General features: G+C 45.6%; 1 protein-coding gene across 2 annotated transcripts; it reads right to left on the reverse strand.

Moving 5' to 3' along the window:
• Nucleotides 1–299: 299 nt before the first annotated feature.
• glsa (glutaminase a) lies at nt 300–16,389 on the reverse strand. 2 transcript variants are annotated; one of them, XM_015958025.3, is made up of 18 exons: nt 16,001–16,389; nt 9,644–9,734; nt 9,421–9,539; nt 8,573–8,702; nt 8,405–8,484; nt 8,121–8,284; nt 5,884–5,942; nt 3,510–3,542; nt 3,380–3,438; nt 3,231–3,297; nt 3,095–3,145; nt 1,838–2,014; nt 1,612–1,743; nt 1,427–1,519; nt 1,209–1,270; nt 1,049–1,125; nt 863–926; nt 300–779 (listed from the first exon to the last, which is right to left on the reverse strand). In XM_015958025.3, the coding sequence occupies exons 1-18, from the start codon at nt 16,258–16,260 to the stop codon at nt 632–634; spliced, it is 1,866 nt and encodes a 621-aa protein (XP_015813511.3). In that variant the 5' UTR covers nt 16,261–16,389; the 3' UTR covers nt 300–631. The 2 variants fall into 2 exon arrangements, with proteins under 2 accessions (XP_015813511.3, XP_015813510.3); XM_015958024.3 differs by having other exon boundaries at nt 9,644–9,740.
• Nucleotides 16,390–22,159: the final 5,770 nt, after the last annotated feature.

Genomic DNA, 22,159 nt, shown 5'->3' on the forward strand with positions numbered 1-22,159 from the left:
AACAACAGGAAATAAAAGGTTAAGTTCAGTTTTACAGAAAAAAAAACAAACAAACAAGGAAAAGTTTTAAGTTGAACACAGAAGACTTGAAGTTTCTGAAGCTGAATCCACCTGATAAACACCTGGGTGTATTCACACACACACACACACACACACACACACACACACACACACACACACACACACACACACACACACACACACACACACACACACACACACACACACACACACACACACACACACACACACACACACACACACACACACACACACACACACACACACACACACACACACACACACACACACACACACACACACCTCTGAGGAAAGTTTTAACTGCAGGTAGAGAAAAACATCTGCTTCCTGTTTCAGCTTTTCAGAATAAAACGGCTGAATCAGAGACCCATCAGTTTCACCAACAGAACCCAGGAAGAGGAGTAAAATAAACCAATTACCTGACTGAGAGCAAACATTTCTAAACATGAGAGGCTTTTATACTGAAGGGTTGTAGCTGGTTTAGATCCACTAGAGTTGATAATCGGGACGGTTCGTGTTGGTTACATGTGCAGGTTGTCTGAGGCTTTCAGATGAACTCCGCCCACCTCCAGTCGCCAACCCGGTTTCCTCACAGCATCCCGTCTAGGTTCTCCTCGGCGTTCTGCTTCTGGGCGGGGCTGTCCTGCGGGCTGTACTGATTGTGGTAATCACGGAGGATGGTCACGACATCGTGGTGGCCGAAGTGCACCGCCTCGTCCATTGGTGTGTTCCCCCACCTACACACACACACACCGTCACCGTGTCACATGTTTAACGTCAGACAGAAACCAAACCTACTGAGATGAGGGCTTTAACGGACCGGTCTTTAGGGATGGGGTTGACCTTGCAGGCCTCCAGCAGGAACCGAACCACCTCAGCGTGTCCTGAAACATGCAGAACATGACCTCAGGCATCACACACACACATGTACACACACACACACACGCACACGTACACACACACACACACACACACACACGTACACAGGGGCATGTGTAAGTCTAACCTTCAGCAGCAGCGACGTGCAGTGCCGTCCTGGAGTCATAGTCCCTCTGCTCCATGTCCATGGAGGACAATGCAAACCTGCACAGTGACACCAAACATCAGAACCGGAACAGAACCAAGAACCTAACAAATATCCAGAGATGACTGAGGAGCAGCAGAACCTTCGTAGGGCTGAAACATCTCCGGTGTACGCAGCAAAGAGCAGGTTGATCACTGACTTGACCTGGAACAGAAGACCATGAGTGTGAAACCTGAAACAGATATTCCGTCATATTTGTGTCTCCAGCAGGTGGCGCTGTGGATCAAACTCCTACGGATAATATCCTACTCATCTACAGAGAGAGTTGTGGGACCCCTCCTGTGCGTGGGGAAAACTCACCCGCTGGTCCCCCCCCTCCCGACGAGGATCCAGTTTCTTAGCAAAGTGCCTCAGGTTGTCGTAGTTGTGGAAGTTGCAGAGAGAAACTAGATCCTGCGGGGGAAGGAGAAACATTTTAAAGCTTCGGCTGCAGGAGTTCTAACTCCTCCTGCTGGTTTGTATTTATTACATCAGCTCTGGGTTACCGTGCAGAACTGGATCCCTCTCACACTGTTTCCCAGTTTGTCCAGGGGAGGAGACCAGCACATGATTCCCATCACGTTGGGAACAACCAACAAAATTCCACCAGCGACGCCGGATTTAGCCGGCAGACCCACCTGGAACAGACGGAGGAGGCGGAGCTTAAAGAGTCTTACAGAAACGACGTCCTGCCGAGACTCCTGAAAGGGTGAGACGGAGCGGGGTACTGACGTGGAAGGCGAACTGTCCGGAGAAGTCGTACATGCCGCAGGAATGCATTAGACTCAGAGTGTTCCGCACCGCCTCGGGGCTCAGCACGCGCTCTCCTGTGATTGGACAGAAGCCGCCATTAGCCAGAGTCGCCGCCATGACGCTGGCGCTCTCGCACGTCACCTCGATGGAGCAGAGCTGGTGGAGAAAAGCAGAGAAAGCTTCAGACGTGATCCAACTAAAGCCCAGTGTGACCATCGCTAGGGATGGGTACCGAATTTGGTACTTTTTAAGGTACCGACCGAATTCCAAAGTACCGACCGAGCACCGATTGACGTCATTTCAAACGGTGCCTCGTTTCGGTACCCGTCCTTCATAACGAGAACTTGCCAAGACAGCTGCGCATGCGCAAGAGCGTTATGTCGTCGCTTGCTGTGAACCAGTTGTAAACAGAGCAGCACGGTAGAGAGAACGCACGCTAAAGCTTGGGTCCACTTCACTAAATGGGATGGGTAACTGGGTGATGATGAAACCAGTGACAACGATCTAAGTGAGACATCCTCATCTTAATCTGCTCCAGTAGGTAAATAAAATGTTTAAGATAACGTTAGCTTGATATCTTAGCTTCCGTTTCGCTAATGGTGAGTTCGCTTTCTCCCCGAAACTCAGAATTTCCGACTAGAAGAACATGAACGCGCTCTAAAGTTTGGCTTCACTTTACTAAATGCGACGGGTGATTGGGTGAAGATGAAACCAGCGACAGCGATCTAAGTGTGAGGCATCATCGTTTTAATCTGCTCCAGCAGTTAAATAAACTGTTTAAGATAACGTTAGCTTGTTATGTTAGCTTCCTATGCCACCATTGTTATCAGCTAATGGTGCGTTCGCTTTCTCCTCGGAAATTCTAACTTCCCAGTAGGAAAAATCAAATGAAAAAAGACGGCAAAAGGAATGAAGATACACAGTAAATTTAGTTCACAGTAAAGATGTTTGCTTCAGTTTAATGTTCAGCTTATAAAACTACAAGGACGATGTTAAAATACAAACAGTTGAATGTTATTTATCGTGATATTTATCAAATATTGTTATATATTGAGAAAAATATATATTTAATTATAAAAGAGAATTAAAATAATAAACACTCAAAAGTATCGAAAATTGGTACCGTTAAGTACCGGTATCGATTCCTAGGTACCGGGAATTAGTACCGAATCGATTCAGATGTCAAAGGTACCCATCCCTAACCATCGCCCCCCACCCTCCGCGAGCTCCACTGACCTGGAAGTAGAAGTCCAGGATGGCGGTCATGTCTGTTCCCTCTGGAAAACACTAAAAGGACGAAAACAGGATTCATGTCAGCAGATTTTAAAGGAACAACTGTGTTTAGTGTCTCTTAGACAGGAGACGTTCTCACCTTCTTCTCCTTCAGATAGTAGCCAATGGCAAAGTTTCTGTCTCCAGATTCTCGTTCGGACTGAAACCTGAAACGTAAACACGAGAAACTCAGAACCGATCGGTAGAAGCGTCCCTCAGCTAGAACCGGAAGGTTCCTGATCCACTCACGTGGCGTTGCTGAAGCCAACGTACTCGTTTCCTGCCAGCTTGTTCATGAAGTTCATCATCTGCAACAGAAAAAGATTAATAACAAATAATACTAATAAAACCTGATCAGTTCAGGCAGATGCGTACTCACATAATCAAACTTCTCAGCGTTGCTCGCTCCTTGCTGAAACACAAAGCGTTTGTGCTGATCAGTCAGCCGTTTCTGATGTAAAACTACAGAAAGTCCTCATGTGTCAGGTCAAAGGTCGCAGGGTGATGATGTCACAGTGGTGGGGGTATAAATAAAACAGATCGAACACGAGGACTTGAAACCGACCAGACTTAACGAGACAGAAACTAATTCTTCATCAGTCCTGATTGAACACAAACAATTACCAAACTCCATGTTAGGTAATGCCTTAGCTGAAATCTTAACATACAGATGTTTTTATTAGGAGTTCAAGTCAGACAAACGAACATCTGTACATATTTTATTATTTATTTATTTATAGATGTTATTTAGAATCCGTAAGATTTGGAAAATTTTGCTCAGAAATACAACAAAACACCTGGAAGCGTCAGAAGGATAAAAAAACATTTTGTGTGTGTGAGTGCGCGTGCGTGCGTGTGTGTACACGGTTATTATGACCAAAATTATCACGGTTTTCGGTATTATCGCTGTGTTTTTTTTAAACATGTTACATTTTCAGACAACTATATAAACACTGTATATCAGGAATATATTGTCCTCAGTTTGTGTCTAAATTTTGCCTAAAATGTGTTATTTTATAATGATGTTGTTTATTTGTTTACATTTTTTCCCTTTAGTCTTTAAAATACCAATATTTGCTCATAACTTCTTATTTTATGTCTGTTTGATGTCATCATTTTAAAAATATTAGATCAGGTGATACTCAGTACTCAAGTAGCCTTTTAATCAGATACTTTTTTACCCTTACTTGAGTAATAAACCCTATATCAGGAAAATATTGTCCTCGGTTTGTGTCCTTCCAGTGAGCTTTGCAGATGTGGGAAAATGCCATCAGGCAGTAATCATTGTTAAATTCATAATTATTCTCGGAGAGAGACCAACTCTTATCTGCCCCTGGGAGCCCCATAATGCATAGCGTCTTTTCAACACGGGGGTGTCCGCGACACGGTTTATATGCAGGTAGCGGCGCTGCGGCTGCTTTATATAGCGACTCGTTGCATTCTCCCTCAACCCAAATCCTCTGATCACGCATTTTAGCTAAAACTCTAACGTTAGCTTGCCTTGCGTTGACTGTAGAGTTGTGGGTGATGGTCACGCAGATGTGTCATGAGATTTGAAGCGTTGCTGCCTTTCACAGACACTTTTTCTGCTCGTGCTGCAAACAGGATAGCCGTCTTCTATCAGCTGTCCCTCGGCATTCTTCAAATATCCAAAAATGCCCGTACTTCCCACTTTATCTTCTTTGAGGGATAATAAATGTCCTGAGTGCTGCCGTCTCCTCCTTTGGCCGTTATTTCAGCTTTAGCTTCAAGAAAGTTTTGGTTGTAAACAACAAAGTGCGCATATGTCGCCGGCAACTTCAGCAGATTATACGGTGGCTGGTAAGGGTCACCGCAGCCACGGTAATCACCGAGATAATATATATTTTAAAAAACAAGACGGTTATTATTATTGTTAACTTTTTTATTGGGGTTTACCGCTAAACCGGTTACCGTGACAACCCTATTAGTGAGAAAACTAAAAGACATCAGAGACGGTCAGGTATTCATTATCAGCAGCTGCTATTAATGGATCTTTAATTATAATCGACCAGAGATGACGAGGGGCTATCACAAACATCAGCTGTTGTTAAACGGACTGGTGGTGCTTGGGTGTGAGTCAGCAAGACAAGCTGTCTCCCTAGACTGTGATCCTCTACAGAAGCTCACCCGATATGACCTTAACAACAGTAATAGACTGGTCTGAGCAGGAGAACAGGTGTTCTGATCCAGATGTTCCTACTGGTTCTGACCCAGAGACAAGGATCAGAATCAGCAGGTTTCTGTAATTAAGCTCCTCTGAAACCCTGGTGGACTCCTGATGATCATCACCAGCCTCCTGAGGAGGAACCCTCTAACAGCTGATGAGACTCTGGATCAGCAGGTGGCGCCATTGAGTTTCTGTGAGGAGAAGAGTCACCTCTCTGAGTGTGTGGAGGACAGAGGAGGTCAGGATTATTTCAGATGACAGGACAGTTTGGGTTTAACGTGTGTGTGTGTGTGTGTGTGTGTGTAATAACTGAGTGATGCCGCTTTCATTTTAATCCCCTTTCAGCGTGACTCTCTGTAATCCTAATCTGCCCGTTTACATTAATCTGCAGATTTGATCATTTTGTTGCAGATTATTTTACTTCCTGTAGAATTTTCCACCTGAACTCAGATGGTCACGCCTCCACTGCGACAGCAGAACAGAACCATCTCCTCGTCCAGACGCTTAAATGTGTTTCACATCCAGGCTGAAACATGAAACCCTTTAGCATGCTAACAAAGCTCACCTTGATGAGGGACGTGCAGACGATGGCGCCGGCGTTCACCATGGGGTTGTGAGGTTTATCTGCAGCCACACAAAAGGTTCAAATCAGTGAAGAAACACGTTTTTACACAAGCGAGAACAAAAACGAGAGCAGAACATGTTAGCGCCGGAGGTGAAAAGCTGCTGAGTGAACATCAGAATAATGAGAACAGAATAATGAGAACAGAAGCTTTTAATGACAGAAATGAGTTAAACTTTCCTCCACCAGCAAAGCTCCATCAAGCTGGAGTCGGAAACATCTGGATGTGACGTTAGAGTCAGACAATGGCAGCAAAACAACTCATGCTAACAGATTCTGATGACACAGAAAACTCCATGTTAGGTAATACCTTAGCTGAAATCTTAACATACAGATGTTTGCATTAGGAGTTCAAGTGAGACAAATGAACATCTGTACATATTTTATTATTTATTTATTTATAGATGTTATTTAGAATCCGTAAGTTTTGGAAAATTTTGCTCAGAAATACAACAAAACACCTGGAAGCGTCAGCAGGATGAAAAACATTTGGTGTGTGTGCGTGAGTGTGTGTGTGTGTGTGTGTGTGTGTGTGTGTGTGTGTGTGTGTGTGTGTGTGTGTGTGTGTGTGAGTGTGTGTGTGAGTGTGTGTGTGCTTGTGTGTTTTGTGTGTGTGAGTGTGTGTGTGTGTGTGTGTGTGTGTGCGCGCGCGTGAGTGAGTGTGCGTGTTATTGTGTGTGTGTGTTTTTGTGCGTGTGTGTGTTTTGTGTGTGCGTGTGTGTTTGCGTGTTATTGTGTGTGTGTGTGTGTGTGTGTGTGTGTGCGCGCGTGAGTGAGTGTGCGTGTTATTGTGTGTGTGTGTGTGTGTGCGCGCGTGAGTGAGTGTGCGTGTTATTGTGTGTGCGTGCGTGTGTGTGTTTTGTGTGTGCGTGCGTGTGCGTGTGTGTGTGTGTGTGTGTGCGCGCGCGTGAGTGAGTGTGCGTGTTATTGTGTGTGCGTGCGTGTGTGTGTTTTGTGTGTGCGTGCGTGTGTGTGTTTTGTGTGTGCGTGCGTGTGTGTGTTTTGTGTGTGCGTGCGTGTGCGTGTGTGTGTGTGTGCGTGTTATTGTGTGTGTGCGCGCTTGAGTGAGTGTGCGTGTTATTGTGTGTGTGTGTGTTTTTGTGCGTGTGTGTGTGTGTGTTTTGTGTGTGCGTGCGTGTGTGTGTGTTTTGTGTGTTTGTGTTTTGTGTGTGCGTGTTTTGTGTTTTTGTGTGAGTGTGTGTGTGCGTGTGTGTTTTTGTGTGAGTGTGTGTGTGCGTGTGTGTGTGAGTGAGTGAGTGAGTGAGTGAGTGAGTGAGTGAGTGAGTGTGTGTGTGCGTGTGTGTTTTGTGTGTGTGTGTGTGTGTGCGCGCGTGAGTGAGTGTGCGTGTTATTGTGTGTGTGTGTTTTTGTGCGTGTGTGTGTGTTTTGTGTGTGCGTGCGTGTGTGTGTTTTGTGTGTGCGTGTGTGTTTGCGTGTTATTGTGTGTGTGTGTGTGTGCGCGCGTGAGTGAGTGTGCGTGTTATTGTGTGTGTGTGTGTGTGTGTGTGCGCGCGTGAGTGAGTGTGCGTGTTATGGTGTGTGCGTGCGTGTGTGTGTTTTGTGTGTGTGTGCGTGTGCGTGTGTGTGTGCGTGTTATTGTGTGTGTGCGCGCGCGTGAGTGAGTGTGCGTGTTATTGTGTGTGTGTGCGCGCGTGAGTGAGTGTGCGTGTTATTGTGTGTGCGTGTGTGTGTGCGTGTTATTGTGTGTGTGTGTGTGTGTGTGTGTGTGTGCGCGCGCGTGAGTGAGTGTGCGTGTTATTGTGTGTGTGTGTGTGTGTTTTTGTGCGTGTGTGTGTGTGTGTTTTGTGTGTGCGTGCGTGTGTGTGTGTTTTGTGTGTTTGTGTGTGCGTGCGTGTGTGTTTTTGTGTGTGTGTGTGCGTGCGTGCGCGTGAGTGAGTGAGTGAGTGAGTGAGTGAGTGAGTGAGTGAGTGAGTGAGTGAGTGAGTGAGTGTGTGTGTGTGTGTGTGTGTGTGTGTGTGTGTGTGTGCGTGAGTGCACGTGAGTGAGTGAGTGTGTGTGCGTGTTATTGTGTGTATGTGTGTAGTCCTGTTTGATTTCTGCAGCTTGTTTTTCCATCACTAATCACCGAGCCACAGCATCACATCTCCACGGTAACTGGAGAGGACTGGGCTGTGTCACTGTGACCTTTGACCCAGTCACACGTGTGCATGTGTCCTCACCGTCCTCGTTCAGGAAGAGCTTGTTGAACCTCAGGCCGCTCGGCTCCTTGCCGATGAAGCGGTGCACATACTCGGTTCCGTGGTCGTGAACGGCGACGGCGTATTTCAGCGGCTTCACGCACGACTGCAGACAGAAGGGAACCTTGGTGTCACCGACAGTGTGCCTGAACGGAAACATGAATGTGTTAAACTGCGGTTTATTTTCCTGATTCAACTCTGATTTTTAGGATAATTTCTGTAGAAAACGGATGACCTGACCTTTACAAAGAGAAACTAACTCGTACCTCTGTCCGTCCACGGTACACAGAGCCACGCCCCACAGGTCCGGGCTGAACCGAGCCAGCTGGGGAATGTAATCCGCCACCTGCAGCAGGAAGACAAACAACTAAAGGTCCACAAAAAACTCCTTCTGCACACCTGAAACGCCCAACACCTTCATCACGAGCAGCTACCTGCCCTCCCGACAGGTTCTTGGCGTTCTCGTACAGATCATCGATGTGGGCGCTGAAGGACTGGAAGTCTGGGACGACGAACTTCTTCCTGAAGGCCTGAGTGAGCAGGACGATGTTGCTCTGGACACACCTGAGACAGACAACAGAGTAAACTCACTCACTACTGATTCATTTAACGGCTCCAGTAAGGCAGCGTCTAGAGAAGTGGGAACAAACACACCCTCGTCATTGTTACCATGGAAACTAAATGTCCCGCAGCTTCCACAGAGCTCCCGGATCTGATTCTGAGCCCTAGCGACGCAGCAGAGATCACATGACTCCACGTAACAAGGCTGGGAGGGATTTATCATCAGACTAATCCCTGCAGGAACACACACCGGCTTCACCCCTCCTCCGCCCGCTCACGTGCTCCACCTCGAGAGCCTGAGCTCTAAAAATAAACCCAGGAGAGGAAGTGATGGAAGGTGGCCAGGAGGAGCAGCCGGTACTGAGTTCTGCTCCTCGGAACGCCACATCCCTGCTAAAACAGCACGATCATTACTAACCTGGTTTATTATGGGCAGATGTTGGTTGTGTTCAAACTCAAAGAGAAGATGATGAAACGCTTCCTGCTGTGAATAAAAACCTCCACCCGCTGCTCCGACACGAGAGCGGTGACTTAGTCATGAACCAGTGACCTTGTTTGCTGCAGAGACTCTGGCCAGCGTAAATAACTCAAAAGCAGATTTCTGTAAATTATTCAGTGCTTGGTATCCATGACAACGGCCGCTCTGGTCTGGCCTGTGGTTTCTGTTTAAGTTACAAGTTCAACTTAACAGCAAACCTTCTAATTAGCAGGTATAACCTACTTTTTGAAGAGGTGTCGGTCCAGCGCTCCGTCTGAGGTGGTCTTCAAGGTCATCTTCAGCATCTCCATGCATTCTTTGAGCCGAGGGTCTCCGGTTCGAAGCCCGGTGGATTTAAGAGCCTGATGACAGAGGAGGAAAGCATCGTGATGGGGATGTGTGCACACGGCCGAGTCAGCTCCAGCCTCCCTCTAGGTGTCAGGCAGACATCTTGACTGGGACTCACGGTGGTGAACTTGTGAGCTGGGATTTTTTCCTGGCCCTCTGCGATGGTGTAGAACAGCAGATCCTCCAGGCTGGGCAGGATGCCCGGCTTTCTTCTCCTACAGGAGACACACAGAGACAGGAGCGTGAGACCGCGCCACTCGGAGACGAAGGGTGTGTCGGAAACACGGAGGGGAGCTGCAGCAGAGGGAGGTGAAGCTCTCACTCTGCAAGGAGAAGCAGAACAGAAACTCTACAGCCTTCCTTCAGCAGCAGAACCAGTGGAGAAGGGTCTCCACGGGTTCTGCTGCTGGCAGAAGGCCACACTAGGGGTTCTACGAGTTGGAACACCAGCCAGGAATCCGTGAGGTTTTCGTGTCGGTGACTCTGTCTCGCTGAGAAACAGAACCTCAGGTCAGATGATGCTCCGAGGCTAGAAATGAACCAAACACCGGTGTTCTGCTGGAGTCTGGAGGCTAAAATAAAACCTGCTCATCCGCCTCGGACATCACCGACCGCAACGCTAGCAGTGCTCACCTCTGAATGACAGGATTTATTGGATGTTTTTGGAATAACAAAGCCCAATCGGATCATTTCCCTGTGGGTCCTGGCTGGTTTCCAACACGTTTCCACTCCGAGGCGTCTCTGGGAGGAACGGGTGGACCGGCTCGAGGCAGAACCTCTGCTGTGATTCGTGTTAAAGAAGAAGATTTGTGCAAAAGCTCTCAGCATCCAGGCTCAATGCATCATGGGAGCTCTGGTCTGTGTGCTGGGAGAGGACGTCTGGGTTCTTATCAGGATGGATCCTAAACTCGCGCTCCAGCAGAACCTGAGCCGTCAATCATTTCATCTCTCAGAGTTTAAACGTTAACGATACCGTCAGGAGCAGGTTTAACAGATCAGCTAAATCTGACCTCGTTACCGACCCCTGCGGGTGAGAGAGGAAGTGGGGGGGGGGGGGGGGGGGGGGGGGGGACAGCACAGCCACTGGGAGGAAGTGAGGTTGTTTGAAGGTAAAAGCAGGTTTCTGTAGAAAACCGATCATTAGTCACATCTAGAGCTAAACTAAAGATAAAAAAGAGAAAAATACTTACAAAGCAAGCAGATCAACAACAGGGAGAGATGAGCAGAGGGAATAATACTGAATTAGTATCAGATATTTACATTTCTTTCATCAATAACAGAATAAATAAACAATAAAGCAACAAATGAGCAGCAGCGGGATCAACCCTGTGGTTTTCATTCTGGATGATCAAATCAAAACCGTTAAAAACTGACGGTTCATGTTGAGATGCTGCAGAAATGAGACGAAAAGAGAAAAAGTCTAAAGGAACATCTGGATGTCCTCATTAGAGTCTGTAAAGGTCAGTCGTGACTCTAGGTCCAGAAGCTAAAAAACCTTTAAAAACACAAACGATTCTGTTCTGAACGTGTTTCTGTGCAGAAATGTGGATTTAATCTGAACTCCTCACAGACGTAGAAGTCTTTAACCCTCGTCCTGTTTATTAGAGTTTCGACGTCGTCATCTTCCTCCGCTTATCCGGGTCCGGGTCGCGGGGGCAGCATCCCAACTAGGGAGCTCCAGACCGTCCTCTCCCAGGCCTTCTCCACCAGCTCCTCCGGCAGGACCCCAAGGCGTTCCCGGACCAGATTGGAGATGTAACCTCCCCAACGTGTCCTGGGTCGACCCGGGGGCCTTCTGCCGGCAGGACATGCCCGAAACACCTCCCCAGGGAGGCGTCCAGGAGGCATCCTGACCAGATGCCCAAACCACCGCAACTGATTCCTTTCGATCCGGAGGAGCAGCGGTTCTACTCTGAGTCCCTCCTGAATGTCCGAGCTCCTCACCCTATCCCTAAGGCTGACCCTGGCCACCCTACGGAGCAAACTCATTTCGGCCGCTTGTATCCGCGATCTCGTTCTTTCGGTCATTACCCAAAGCTCATGACCATAGGTGAGGACTGGGACGTAGATCGACCGGTAAATCGAGAGCCTGGCTTTCTGGCTCAGCTCCCTCTTCACCACGACAGATCGGCTCAGCGTCCGCATCACTGCAGACGCCGAACCAGATGCTTTTTTATTAGAGTTTCTCTCTTTAAAATCACTGTAGATTAAATAAAATTACATTTTAAACTGTAAACTATATTCTCCTTAGGGGTTGTTTCAGCATGAGCGGCCTGTTTAAGGTCAAAGGTCAGACGTTCTAGAGTCTGTTCTCCATCCATCTTCTCCCTCTGGGACAGATTTACGAGCGGTACGGCGTAGGCGACCATATCTGTGCTGATGACTGTCACTCGGATGTGAAGGGGTGGCTTCCTTAAACTAAACGAGTCAAAGACTGAGGCCATTCTTTTTGATCCCAGAAACCTGTCTCGCACCTCTGTGCTTCAGACTCTTCTGAGTTTGGACCTCAAAAGGGTGTCGCCAGCCTCTGGATGAAATTTGATGTGGGATTTACAATGGTCCTTCAGATCAATGCGATTGTGAGGTCGTGTTTCTGAAGCCGAGTTTGAAACTGTCGCGTTTGGAATCGTCCTAGTCAGGACTCCTGCCTCGGTCCTAAACCAGCTGCAGATTGTGCAGAACGCAGCTGTAAGACTCTTGACCAACACAGGCAGACGCAGCCATGTGTCTGGCTGTCATCCCTGATGGTACATAATCATTTCAGTCCCAAAGTTGTAAAATTACTCAGGTTTCTTATTTCCATCTACGCAACATTAACCGCCTCCGACCGTCCCTCACATCTCACAGCGCTGCTTTTCTTGTTCACACCCATGTCACTTCTCATATGGACTATTGTAATTCCCTACTTTTTGGTCTCCCTCAATCAGCTGGTCCAGGACTCAGCTGCCCGTATCGTCTCCAAAACCCCGTCCACTGATCACATCACCCCCGTTTTGAAGGAGCTGCACTGGCTTCCTGTAAAACTTCGGATCACTTTCAAAATCCTTCTTGCATTTAACCTCGCCCCTCCATATCTCAGTGAACTGCTGCAAATTAACGTCCCCATCCGTAGTCTTAGATCTTCCTCCTCCATCCATCTCTCAGTGCCCCGTTTCCGTTGTCTACCATGGGGTCCAGAGCGTTCAGTCGCTCTGCCCCTCACCTCTGGAACTCTCTTCCACCTGAGATTCACAACATTGACTTCATCTCAAAACTTACTTGTTCAAAAATGCTTTTTGTTTGTGAATCTCCATCCAACCATCTCATTTGTTTGTTTTTTGTCATCTGTTATTAGTGATGCACCGATATGAAATTTTGGGGTCAATACCGATATCCGATATTTAGATCACTGTTATGGCCGATAACCGACATTTGCTGATACCGATATAGTGGCATTAATGCTTCTAAAATCTGGAGATTTTGTATAGAATTAAATTATTAAAGCTGAATTTACATTATTATGTACACACAACACACACACTTACGGTTGAGATGATTACATTCACTGTTCGCATGACTAAACAATCGCACATCACCCCCCTCACCCGCTGAAACGTGCAAACAAATGGAGGCTAGATGGAAAAAAATATCGGTTGTTAATATCGGCTCGGTTTTATTTATTGAACCGATACCGATAAGTAAAAAAATGGCTAACGTCGGCCGATACCGATATTGATGCTGATATATTGTCCAACCCTATCTGTTTTATCGTTTTATTGCTTTTTAATCTTTATTGGTTTAATTGAGGTGACCTTACTTTCTTTTATCATGATGTGTTATTTCTTGTCTTACTGTAAGGTGACATTGAGTGCCATGAAAGGTGCCTATAAATAAAATGAATTATTATTATTATGTGACCCTGGTTCTGGCACATCTCCATTGGCCATCTGTGGCTTTCAGGCTACAATTTAGGATCCTGCTTTTTGTATATAAAGCCTTAACGGCCTGGCACCATCATTTTTATTGGACCTACCCAAGCCCTATGTGCTCACTAGGATCAGCTGACCACCTGCTCCTCTGCACCCCCGCTATGAGCAACAAGGCAAGGGTAGAGCGAGCCTTCATGTGTGTAGCTAGCTACCACTCTCTGGAATGCACCGCCAATCACTATTCAACAGTCATCACCCACTGGTTCCTTCAAGACACAGTTGAAGACGTGCATCTATGATTTGGCTTCTAGATTGTGGCTCTTTTTTGAAGTTCATTTGTACTTTTTTATTGTGTGCTGTGATTGTCGTTTTTATCTGCTTTACTATTTTTTCCGTATTTTATGTGTCTGTTTTTTATGCGGTTGTTTGGGAGGCGCTTAGGTCAGCCCCATGCTGTTTTTAACTCATTCGCTGCCAGCGTTTCTCACCGTTTTTACTGTGTTTTTAAGAGTCACAGAAGGTTGTGCGCTAGGATGATGTCGACGGCAAAACAACCAAAACAAAGCGGAGACTCACCTCTTACATCAGGAAGAGCTTACGTTACGAGCTTTATCCGTTCTTTCATAATATGTTGTTGAATTTTGATCGGCAGAATTTTTTCCGGTTCGCTCCTCACTTTTTTACAGCAGTGGCCCAAAACGATCTCCTAACACATGGATTTTCTGCTTTCTGATCACGTGACGTGTGACACACGCGGATGAAGATCGGCTTTAGAGCTGGGATGTTTGTTCTCACGATGCGGGGGCTCGTTCCGACGCCCACACAGTAAAAAAAATGCAAATGACAACTTTAGTCGTCACTGGCAGTGAATGAGTTAATGTGCCATAGAGTACATTGATATGGTAGAGAGCACAGCAAGTGTTCCGGATGGTCCTGATGCAGCAGAGCAGCCCAGGTCATCACACTACCACCACCATGTCCGACTGTTATTCTGGGATGTTTTGTGTAACTGTGAGACGGGTCTGTCTATTCTGTTCTGCTGTGATTTCCAGCTCCCACTTCAGGTGATTTCATTAAACGGACTCCGAGTGTCTGCAGAGAGCAGCTTTAATAGAGCTGTGACCGACTGTGATCGATGGCGCTGGTTTCATGGCCTCTTTGGTCATCACAAATTGGCGTGAAGCATTTACGGGCGACGATTCACGAGTCAGACTCCTCTACACTTGGAGAGGCGCCGACGGCTGCTGGGGATTTACAGCTTGTAGAATGTTTCACCCTGGACTCATTGTGTTTGTTGCTTTTTTCTGCTTGCTAAGAATAATAAAAATTGAAACATTTTCGCAGAGATTCTCAAAAACTCTCTGAGCCCGTTGGTGACGCTCAGTTTCACAGGAGTCGAGGATACGCAGAAACTGAAATTAGCCTCCAGTGGAAACAAAAATCAGTCAGCTGAGCTCAAACGAGGCAGCTAATTACCCGTGAGCAAAAACAAGACGACGCCAGTGCTGTCCTGAGGAGCGATGGAGCATTTTATTATCACAGATTAACAAAGATCACAGTTGTTAATGCAGATGTTATACAGCTGTTAGTAATCAGTCTATAAACTCAAACCAGTTCCGTTTTTATCATTGACTAAAATAATTCTGACCTTTAGTAGGAGTGTAGGGGGGGTAACCAGTACTTTGATACACCTGAAGGATCAGAGTCTTCTGAAGACAGGATTGCTCTTACTTTGGACAGAGATGACCCAAGGAAGGCACACGAAGGGTTGGCATTAATGAAGTTTTGACACGTGTTGCTTGTGTTTGAGCAGAAGAGCATCCTCAGGTGAGAAAAAAAAAACACCAGGTGTGTTTCATCTGAACCCCAAAAGACTTAAATCTAACTCAGTTCTGCTTTTGTTGATTTAATAATGACATAAACATATCAACTCCAGCACTGGGCCATCAGCTTTACTGTTCCCCAGCTTTGAAACCTGATAAATGTTTAATAAGATGCTAGAAATGTGGATTTATTTAATTGAAACTGGTTTTGTTATGATGTTATTTGTATTTTGGTCTGAACGGACCAGCAGCAGACGTTTAACTGATGCAGAAGATCAGCTGCACATTTAGAGTTATGTACTAGGTGATAAGTCTGTTTAACACATCGCGATTACATAAAGTTCCCTGGAGCTGGGATGATGCTGGGATGCAGCCATGCCTGACCTTCATTAGACATTGAGTATATGCTGATGATGGAGATCAAACCTGCGGATCAACAGCAGCTTTACTTGTTTATTCTAACAGAAAAGTTTCGTGTTCAGATGCTGCAGAAGCAGCAGGTTTTAGGTGAATCCATCGCTGAGTCAGTTTCAGGAGATGAAAGCTGAAGCCTGTCTGCCAATCGTCACGATTTATAGCATCATGAATCCATTTTCGGACGCACATCTATTTTATTTCCTTTTCTTTAAGATTATCGTTTCAGATGAACAGCCTTTTGTTCTATTACAGAATAAATATTTTAATGAGTAAATGATAAAAACCCACGCTGAATGTGTGACGTTGTTATTAACCAGAGTTACTCACTTGTCCGAGTCCCTGCTGGCGTCTCCATGTCCGTCCCCTTTGGAGCACAATCCTCTGAAGCCCGGTTTCCTGATGAGCTGCGGGCTTCTCCACCCGGTAAACGGCCTCCCTACGCCCGGAGATCTCCGATCCGGACCGGATGTACTGAAACAAGCCGCAGGAGCCGCTTTCACCTCGGCTGCGGTTGTGCGTGTCAGCGGCCGCTTCAGCTGGCTCTGAAAAAGCTCCTTCAGCGCTACCGTGGGCCGGAAAGGTAACATTTCAGGTTCGGGGTCACTTGTTCGACTTAAGAAATGTCTACTAAAACCGGAAAAGAGCGTTTCCCGGTGACAGCTGGATCCCAACGTTTCTCCCAAAGCCTCACCGGATCAGAACGTGCATCACAAGCTACAACCTATCCTTTAAGCTCTGGCACGAGTTCTGATTGGTCCAGTGGCAAGTATTCCTGCTTCTGATTGGCTGAACCGAATACTATAGTTTGACTGTTTTCCACATAATGAGTAAATTAAACACACTTACTCCCTTTTACACGGTTTTAGGGGTTTAATTGACCTTTAATGTTCACTCGAGAAATAAAATATTTTAAATTAGACTTCGGAGCAGAAACAAAAATAAACATAGAAAAGATAAAGAGGAAGTGTTGAGATTAAAGTCCACGTCTGGAAAAATTATTTCCATCATAAATAGAATGTTGAGAAGAAATTCCAAATAATAAACCCAGAATAAAGTAATAACACAAATAACCTCCTCCAATTCACAAACATGCACCTACACCTTCTGAAGCTCATTAAATAGCTTATTAATATTTTTCTCAGTTAACTCAAGCTTGTATTCTAAGTTTCGAATGTTTAGAGGCGCGCGCGCGCGCGTGTGTGTGTGTGTGTGTGTGTGTGTGTGAGAGAGAGAGAGAGAGAGAGAGAGAGAGAGAGAGAGAGAGAGAGAGAGAGAGAGAGAGAGAGAGAGAGAGAGAGAGAGAGAGAGAGAGAGAGAGAGAGAGAGAGAGAGAGAGAGAGAGAGAGAGAGAGAGAGACTTTTGTGAAGTTATCTGATATTTGTTGCAGAAATTGCTCCAAGAATGCACTTCATGTATGTTAAATTTTGTAATTTTTTTAAAATTTACTCAATGAGAACAGAACGGTAGACTGACATAATCTATTATACTGAGGGGCCATGAGCAAGGGGACAGATGGTGGAAGGCACCTTCTCAAGAGAAAAGTAAAGACAGACTTCACAATGATGATTTGGATGACGTCTTTAAAATATCAACACACCAGCAGCTTCGGGTTTCATTGAATGAATAATTTGAACAGCAATGAAAACATGAACTGTTGTCCTGCTCTGACACCTGGTGGAGATCCTGCAGCGGTGCGCACATTCACACAGTTTCAGTGAAACAGCACCACCTGCTGGAGGAGCCGAGAACCACAAACCAAGAAGGGATTCTAAAAAGCTGCATCCATACAGTCACGTTGTGCTTGTTTGTACTTTAAAGTAGCTGCTCGGACGCTATGAAACAATTTTCTATTATCATATTATGACTCCATGAAATATTTTCTTGACTCCAGCATGTTTTTGTCCTGACCTCTTTGGTGACCTGCCTGTGTGGGAGAAATGTGACACAGAATTAAACACTGACCTACTAATTCACTGAAAACTGGGCTTTTATCAAATTTTATCAATGTGTGTGTAAACGTTACCCACCTGGAGCTCCAGGGAGGATAAAGCATGCAGATTAGAGACGAGTAATAAGGATTCCTGCAGACTTGGTTAGGAAATATTCGTGAGTTTGAGAATTAGAGTTAAAGAGAAATTCAGAGTAAATTTACAGGAGGAACTATACGAGATAAAACCAGCAGGATTCTAGTTACATTTGCCCAAAAAGGCCTTAAGTGTTGAAGGGATCAATGAAAATGTCATGTGAGCTTTCTATTTAATCTGCATGCTTACCAGCAGCAGTTTACATAGTTTGACACAAATTTCATTTAATGTTAAGTTAAAGATGATTAAAAACTCACGTTGTGTTATGATACTCAGAAAATGTTTCAGTTTAAGTCTAAAACATGAAGTAAGCTGTTAAAACTGGTGACAAACCTGCACTTTTCCCAAATTATAGCAGAATTCTGAGTCTACTTTTGCACATTTTGTTGTTGTTAAAAAAAGAAAACAAAGGAAGGAAGTGAGGGAGACAAACAAGGCGATCCCTAACGAAGCTTCAGGGAGGAGAGGCAATAATTCACCAACGCCCACACCTTCTCAAAAGCAGTCAGCTTCCTGCTCCCTTCAAATTGAGGGTGATGGGTGCAGATCCCTCCCACGCTCCTTAGCGGCTGGCTTCCGCCCACCACCGGTGGAGCCGCCGCCCACCTCCAGCCGTTGCCACGGCAACACATCATGATGATGATCAGTGACTTGAGCTGGAAGAGGAGGAGGCGGCAGGACGGGGAGGGGAGCTGGGCTGCCACTGTGAGCAGTGCTCGGCGTGGGCGTTCATGAGCCGAGCTTCTCTCCAGAGAAAATCTGTCTGCGTGTGCGAGGGGGGGGGGGGGGGGTGGAGGGAGAGGAGGACGGGAGGTGTGTGAGAAGGACCTGCGTCAGAGTGACTCATGAAACACTTTCACAATGAGTAGATGTGACGCTGATGCAAATGGACTGCACAGGGATTCAGATAAAACTACAAAAAAAAAAGAGGCCGCTCCTGCCGCACACGGCCTTTTCATCAAACCTGGTTCTGGTGCTGAAGGTGACTCAGCACTTTTACAGATTCTGAGGAAGACCAGCAGCAAAAAGCTCCTGTTCCAGTCCTTGTTTCTGTTTTGTGTTGTCCTGGCTGTCCTGGAAGCTTTTAGACATGTTTTGATCAACAGGTCTCCTGAAGGTCTCTGGAGCTTCTCTTAAGAATTTGGCTTATTTTCACAGTCTGAAAGAAATTATAAATGAAAGGCCAAAAGTTTGTCAAAGGAAGTATTTCCTATCGACGATAACAAACGATAGAGCCGCTAATTATCGAATCAATTGTCACACATGATTTGTTAGCATTTGCTAATGGTTGTAAATGATTCTTTTCATTCTGGACAGCATCTGTCCTGTCAGAACCAGATCAGTTCCTGCAGTGAACCGAATGTAGAAAAATCGAACACTTGTGGAAGAAAACCCGTCTCCACGTCCATCTGCTGCATCTAAAGGACCTTCTGACATCCTTTATCTCTGCCTCTCCCGACTCCAACCCGGCCCGTCATCCTAGATCGCTTTGCTCCTGCTTCTTTGCCTGAGCTAACCAAACTAGTTTACTCTATGAAGACCTCTGCATGCCCTTACCCTCATCTTTGTTTAAAAATGCTTTTCAGTCCATCAGTCTGTTTAGGTCCTCCAAGTTGAGGTCCTCCCAACCTCCCTCACCCATGGTGTCCCACAAGGTTCTGTGCTAGTGCCTCCTTCCTTCTCTAACTGCTTCCTCTGCAGCACATCCTGAGCTCCTTTAACCCTCTCAGGCTCAAAATAAGTTTTGATAAAAGGACGAACAACTAAGTCCTTCAGGGGTACTTCTGAGTTAAAAAATGCTCATGAAACACGTATGTGAAGTAACGAGGTAGGTTTTAACTGTTGTAAATTTGCAATGCCTGCCTCCAGAGGGTTAAAAGAATCTCCTACCATCTTTACGCAGAAGACATCCAACTGTACATCTCATTTAAGCCCCATGAGATGTCTAAGCTGCAGCTGTTACACACCTGCTTAGACTCTATCAAAACCTGGATGGCTGGGAGCTTTCTTCAGCTGAATGAAGATAAGACTGAGATCCTCATCTGTGCCCCAGACAAGCTGGTTCCCAAAGCCAGAGACTCTCTTGGTCAGCTTGCTTCTCACACCAAACCCTCTGTCAGGAATCTTGGTGTGACCTTTGACCCAGCTCTCCCCCTGGATTCTCATATCAGTTCTCTTGTTCGCTCCTCCTTCTTCCATCTCAGGAACATTGCTGAGCTGAGTCCCATCCATTCGTGCTTTGAACTTGAGACTGTTATCCACAGAGTTGGACATCTTACGTTAAAAAGTGATTATAGTTACAAATTACTTTTTTCCAAAAACTAATTGAGTCAGTTACCAAAACCTCCCTGAACCGTCTACAGGTGGTTCAGAATGCCTGTGCTCGGCTTCTGACCAAGTCTTCCAACCCACATCGTTTCGCTGCTCCTCCAGCTTCACTGGCTGCCAGTCAACTTCAGAGTTCATTTCAAGATCCTGGTTCAGGGCCTTACATGGACAAGCACCATCTTACATTGGTGATCTTCTTAGTCCCTACACCCCCAGCAGGTCCCTGAGGTCCAGTGACCAAAGCCTACTGGTCGTGGAGCGCACCAGTCAAAAGACCAAAGGTGACCCCCAGACTCTGGACCTCTCTCCTCCTGAACCTGAGATCAGTGGACTCAGTGGTCTCCTTTAAAAAGCAGCTTAAAACTCACCTGTTCTAGCTGCTTTGATGTGACCTCCTGCTGATTCTTCATCACTTCCTTCTTTTCATGCTGCTGTTTCCTTTTCCCCTATTTTTTATTACAACATATATATTTTTTAATAATTTTGTTTATTTTATGTTCGTGTGAAGCGCCTCGTGATGTTTCATTTGAGGGACGCTATATAAAACATTGTTTCTTCTTCTTCGAAGTCAGAAACTTTTATGTTTGCTAGTTTTAATTAGCCGTGGCAGCCATCTTGAATCTGACAGCTTCCAACAGTTAATGGGCTGAAAACGGTCATCCAGTGCTGACATTCTGAGAGTTAATACCAAAACAGTGGTTCATGAGACAATTAACATAACTCAAGGGATGAACCAGTTTGCCTTTAAACTGGATCTTTAGACACTTTGTTACCCAACAAACACATCAGGATTTATTCAACAGAACGGACCACATGATAGAGTTCAAAAAATAAAGTTTAATGTTTATGTGCTGTATAACAAATAAAATATATTAGTGTTTAAAAAACAGGTGCATAACTGGGTGATGCCTAATCTATCACTATAAATTAAACAGTGAGAGAACGGTGATCAGTGAGACGACATGCGCTGATCTCAGAAACTTCGTACGAGCGTTCAAGCCCATCACAGCCAGAACTCGGTGGCTGCAGCCAAACACACTTTTTTACAAGTTAAAGTCATCGCTCATCTGAGGAGTCTTTAAATACAAACAGAGCTGCGAGACGACAGACGTTTCCCACACTGATGACAGACATACAGTTACTGAGCACATGACTAAACGATGCTTTTAGAATGCAGATAGACTTATTACTTACATAAATATTGCATTGATCCCTCTGCGAGAGACTAAACTATGTGCAGGAAGTGAGGAGAGCGAGTTCAGACCAAACAGATGTATATTTACACAATGTGGTGAACAGAAAAACACTCAGCATCTACGTCTAAACATCAAAAACGATCAGCACAGACGTTCATTACAGGTGGATTAAACACTGTTAGAGCCAAGGCTAAAAGCATCTTCTTATACAACAGACGCAATCAAACATTTCTATTATCCTTAGAGATGTTGAGATGTCTTTTTTTTTTTTTTTTTTGCTCTACATACATGAACACTGTTCTGACACCAAAAATCTACAGCAAAGTTACACTGGACACACAAACCCTGACAGATTAGGCTAGTTCTTATATTTACAGGCTGCTGCTTCACCAACAGCAATAAACCTCTCTCTCTCTCTCTCTCTCCCTCCATTTTTTGCAGCTGTTTCTATGAAAACATAAACCTGCAAGCTTTATGGTTTCGTCTTCAGAAAGTTGGAACTGTTCTCAAAAACACGCAGGCATCTTTATTCCTGAAATACTCCCTGTGTGCAGATGTGTGGTTTCGCTTCAGCAGCAGTGTTTTGCTAAATTACAAAGTGAAATGAAGCAATTAGCTCGGCCTCCGGCATGGCAGCCCGGCCGTTCTGTCCCCTGCTGCTGCTCCACAGCAGCTCCTGTACATCTTCTTTGTGAATTACCTCCCATAAATATACACGACATGAGAGTGAGGAAGGAGCCCATGGTCCCACCTCTCCTGTTTGCCCGTTTAAAGCAAACGACACAAAAATTTCAAAGACCAACCTGCTGCAGGGCAGCAGATCAACCTGGTCTCCCAACAAGCCTTTGTTTTGATTTACCAAACAAGAATAAGCCTT

Source organism: Nothobranchius furzeri, chromosome 3 (genome assembly GCF_043380555.1).
Source record: "Nothobranchius furzeri strain GRZ-AD chromosome 3, NfurGRZ-RIMD1, whole genome shotgun sequence".
NCBI classification, from domain to species: domain Eukaryota; kingdom Metazoa; phylum Chordata; class Actinopteri; order Cyprinodontiformes; family Nothobranchiidae; genus Nothobranchius; species Nothobranchius furzeri.

Coding starts and splice junctions, on each gene's coding strand:
- glsa (XM_015958024.3), bottom strand. CDS start 16,260: ATGTTACCTTTCCGGCCCACGGTAGCGCTGAAGGAGCTTTTTCAGAGC. Junction 8,485..8,572: donor AGAACCTGTCGGGAGGGCAG/GTAGCTGCTCGT, acceptor TTCCTGCTGCAG/GTGGCGGATTACATTCCCCA. Junction 3,146..3,230: donor ACTATCTGAAGGAGAAGAAG/GTGAGAACGTCT, acceptor TCGTCCTTTTAG/TGTTTTCCAGAGGGAACAGA.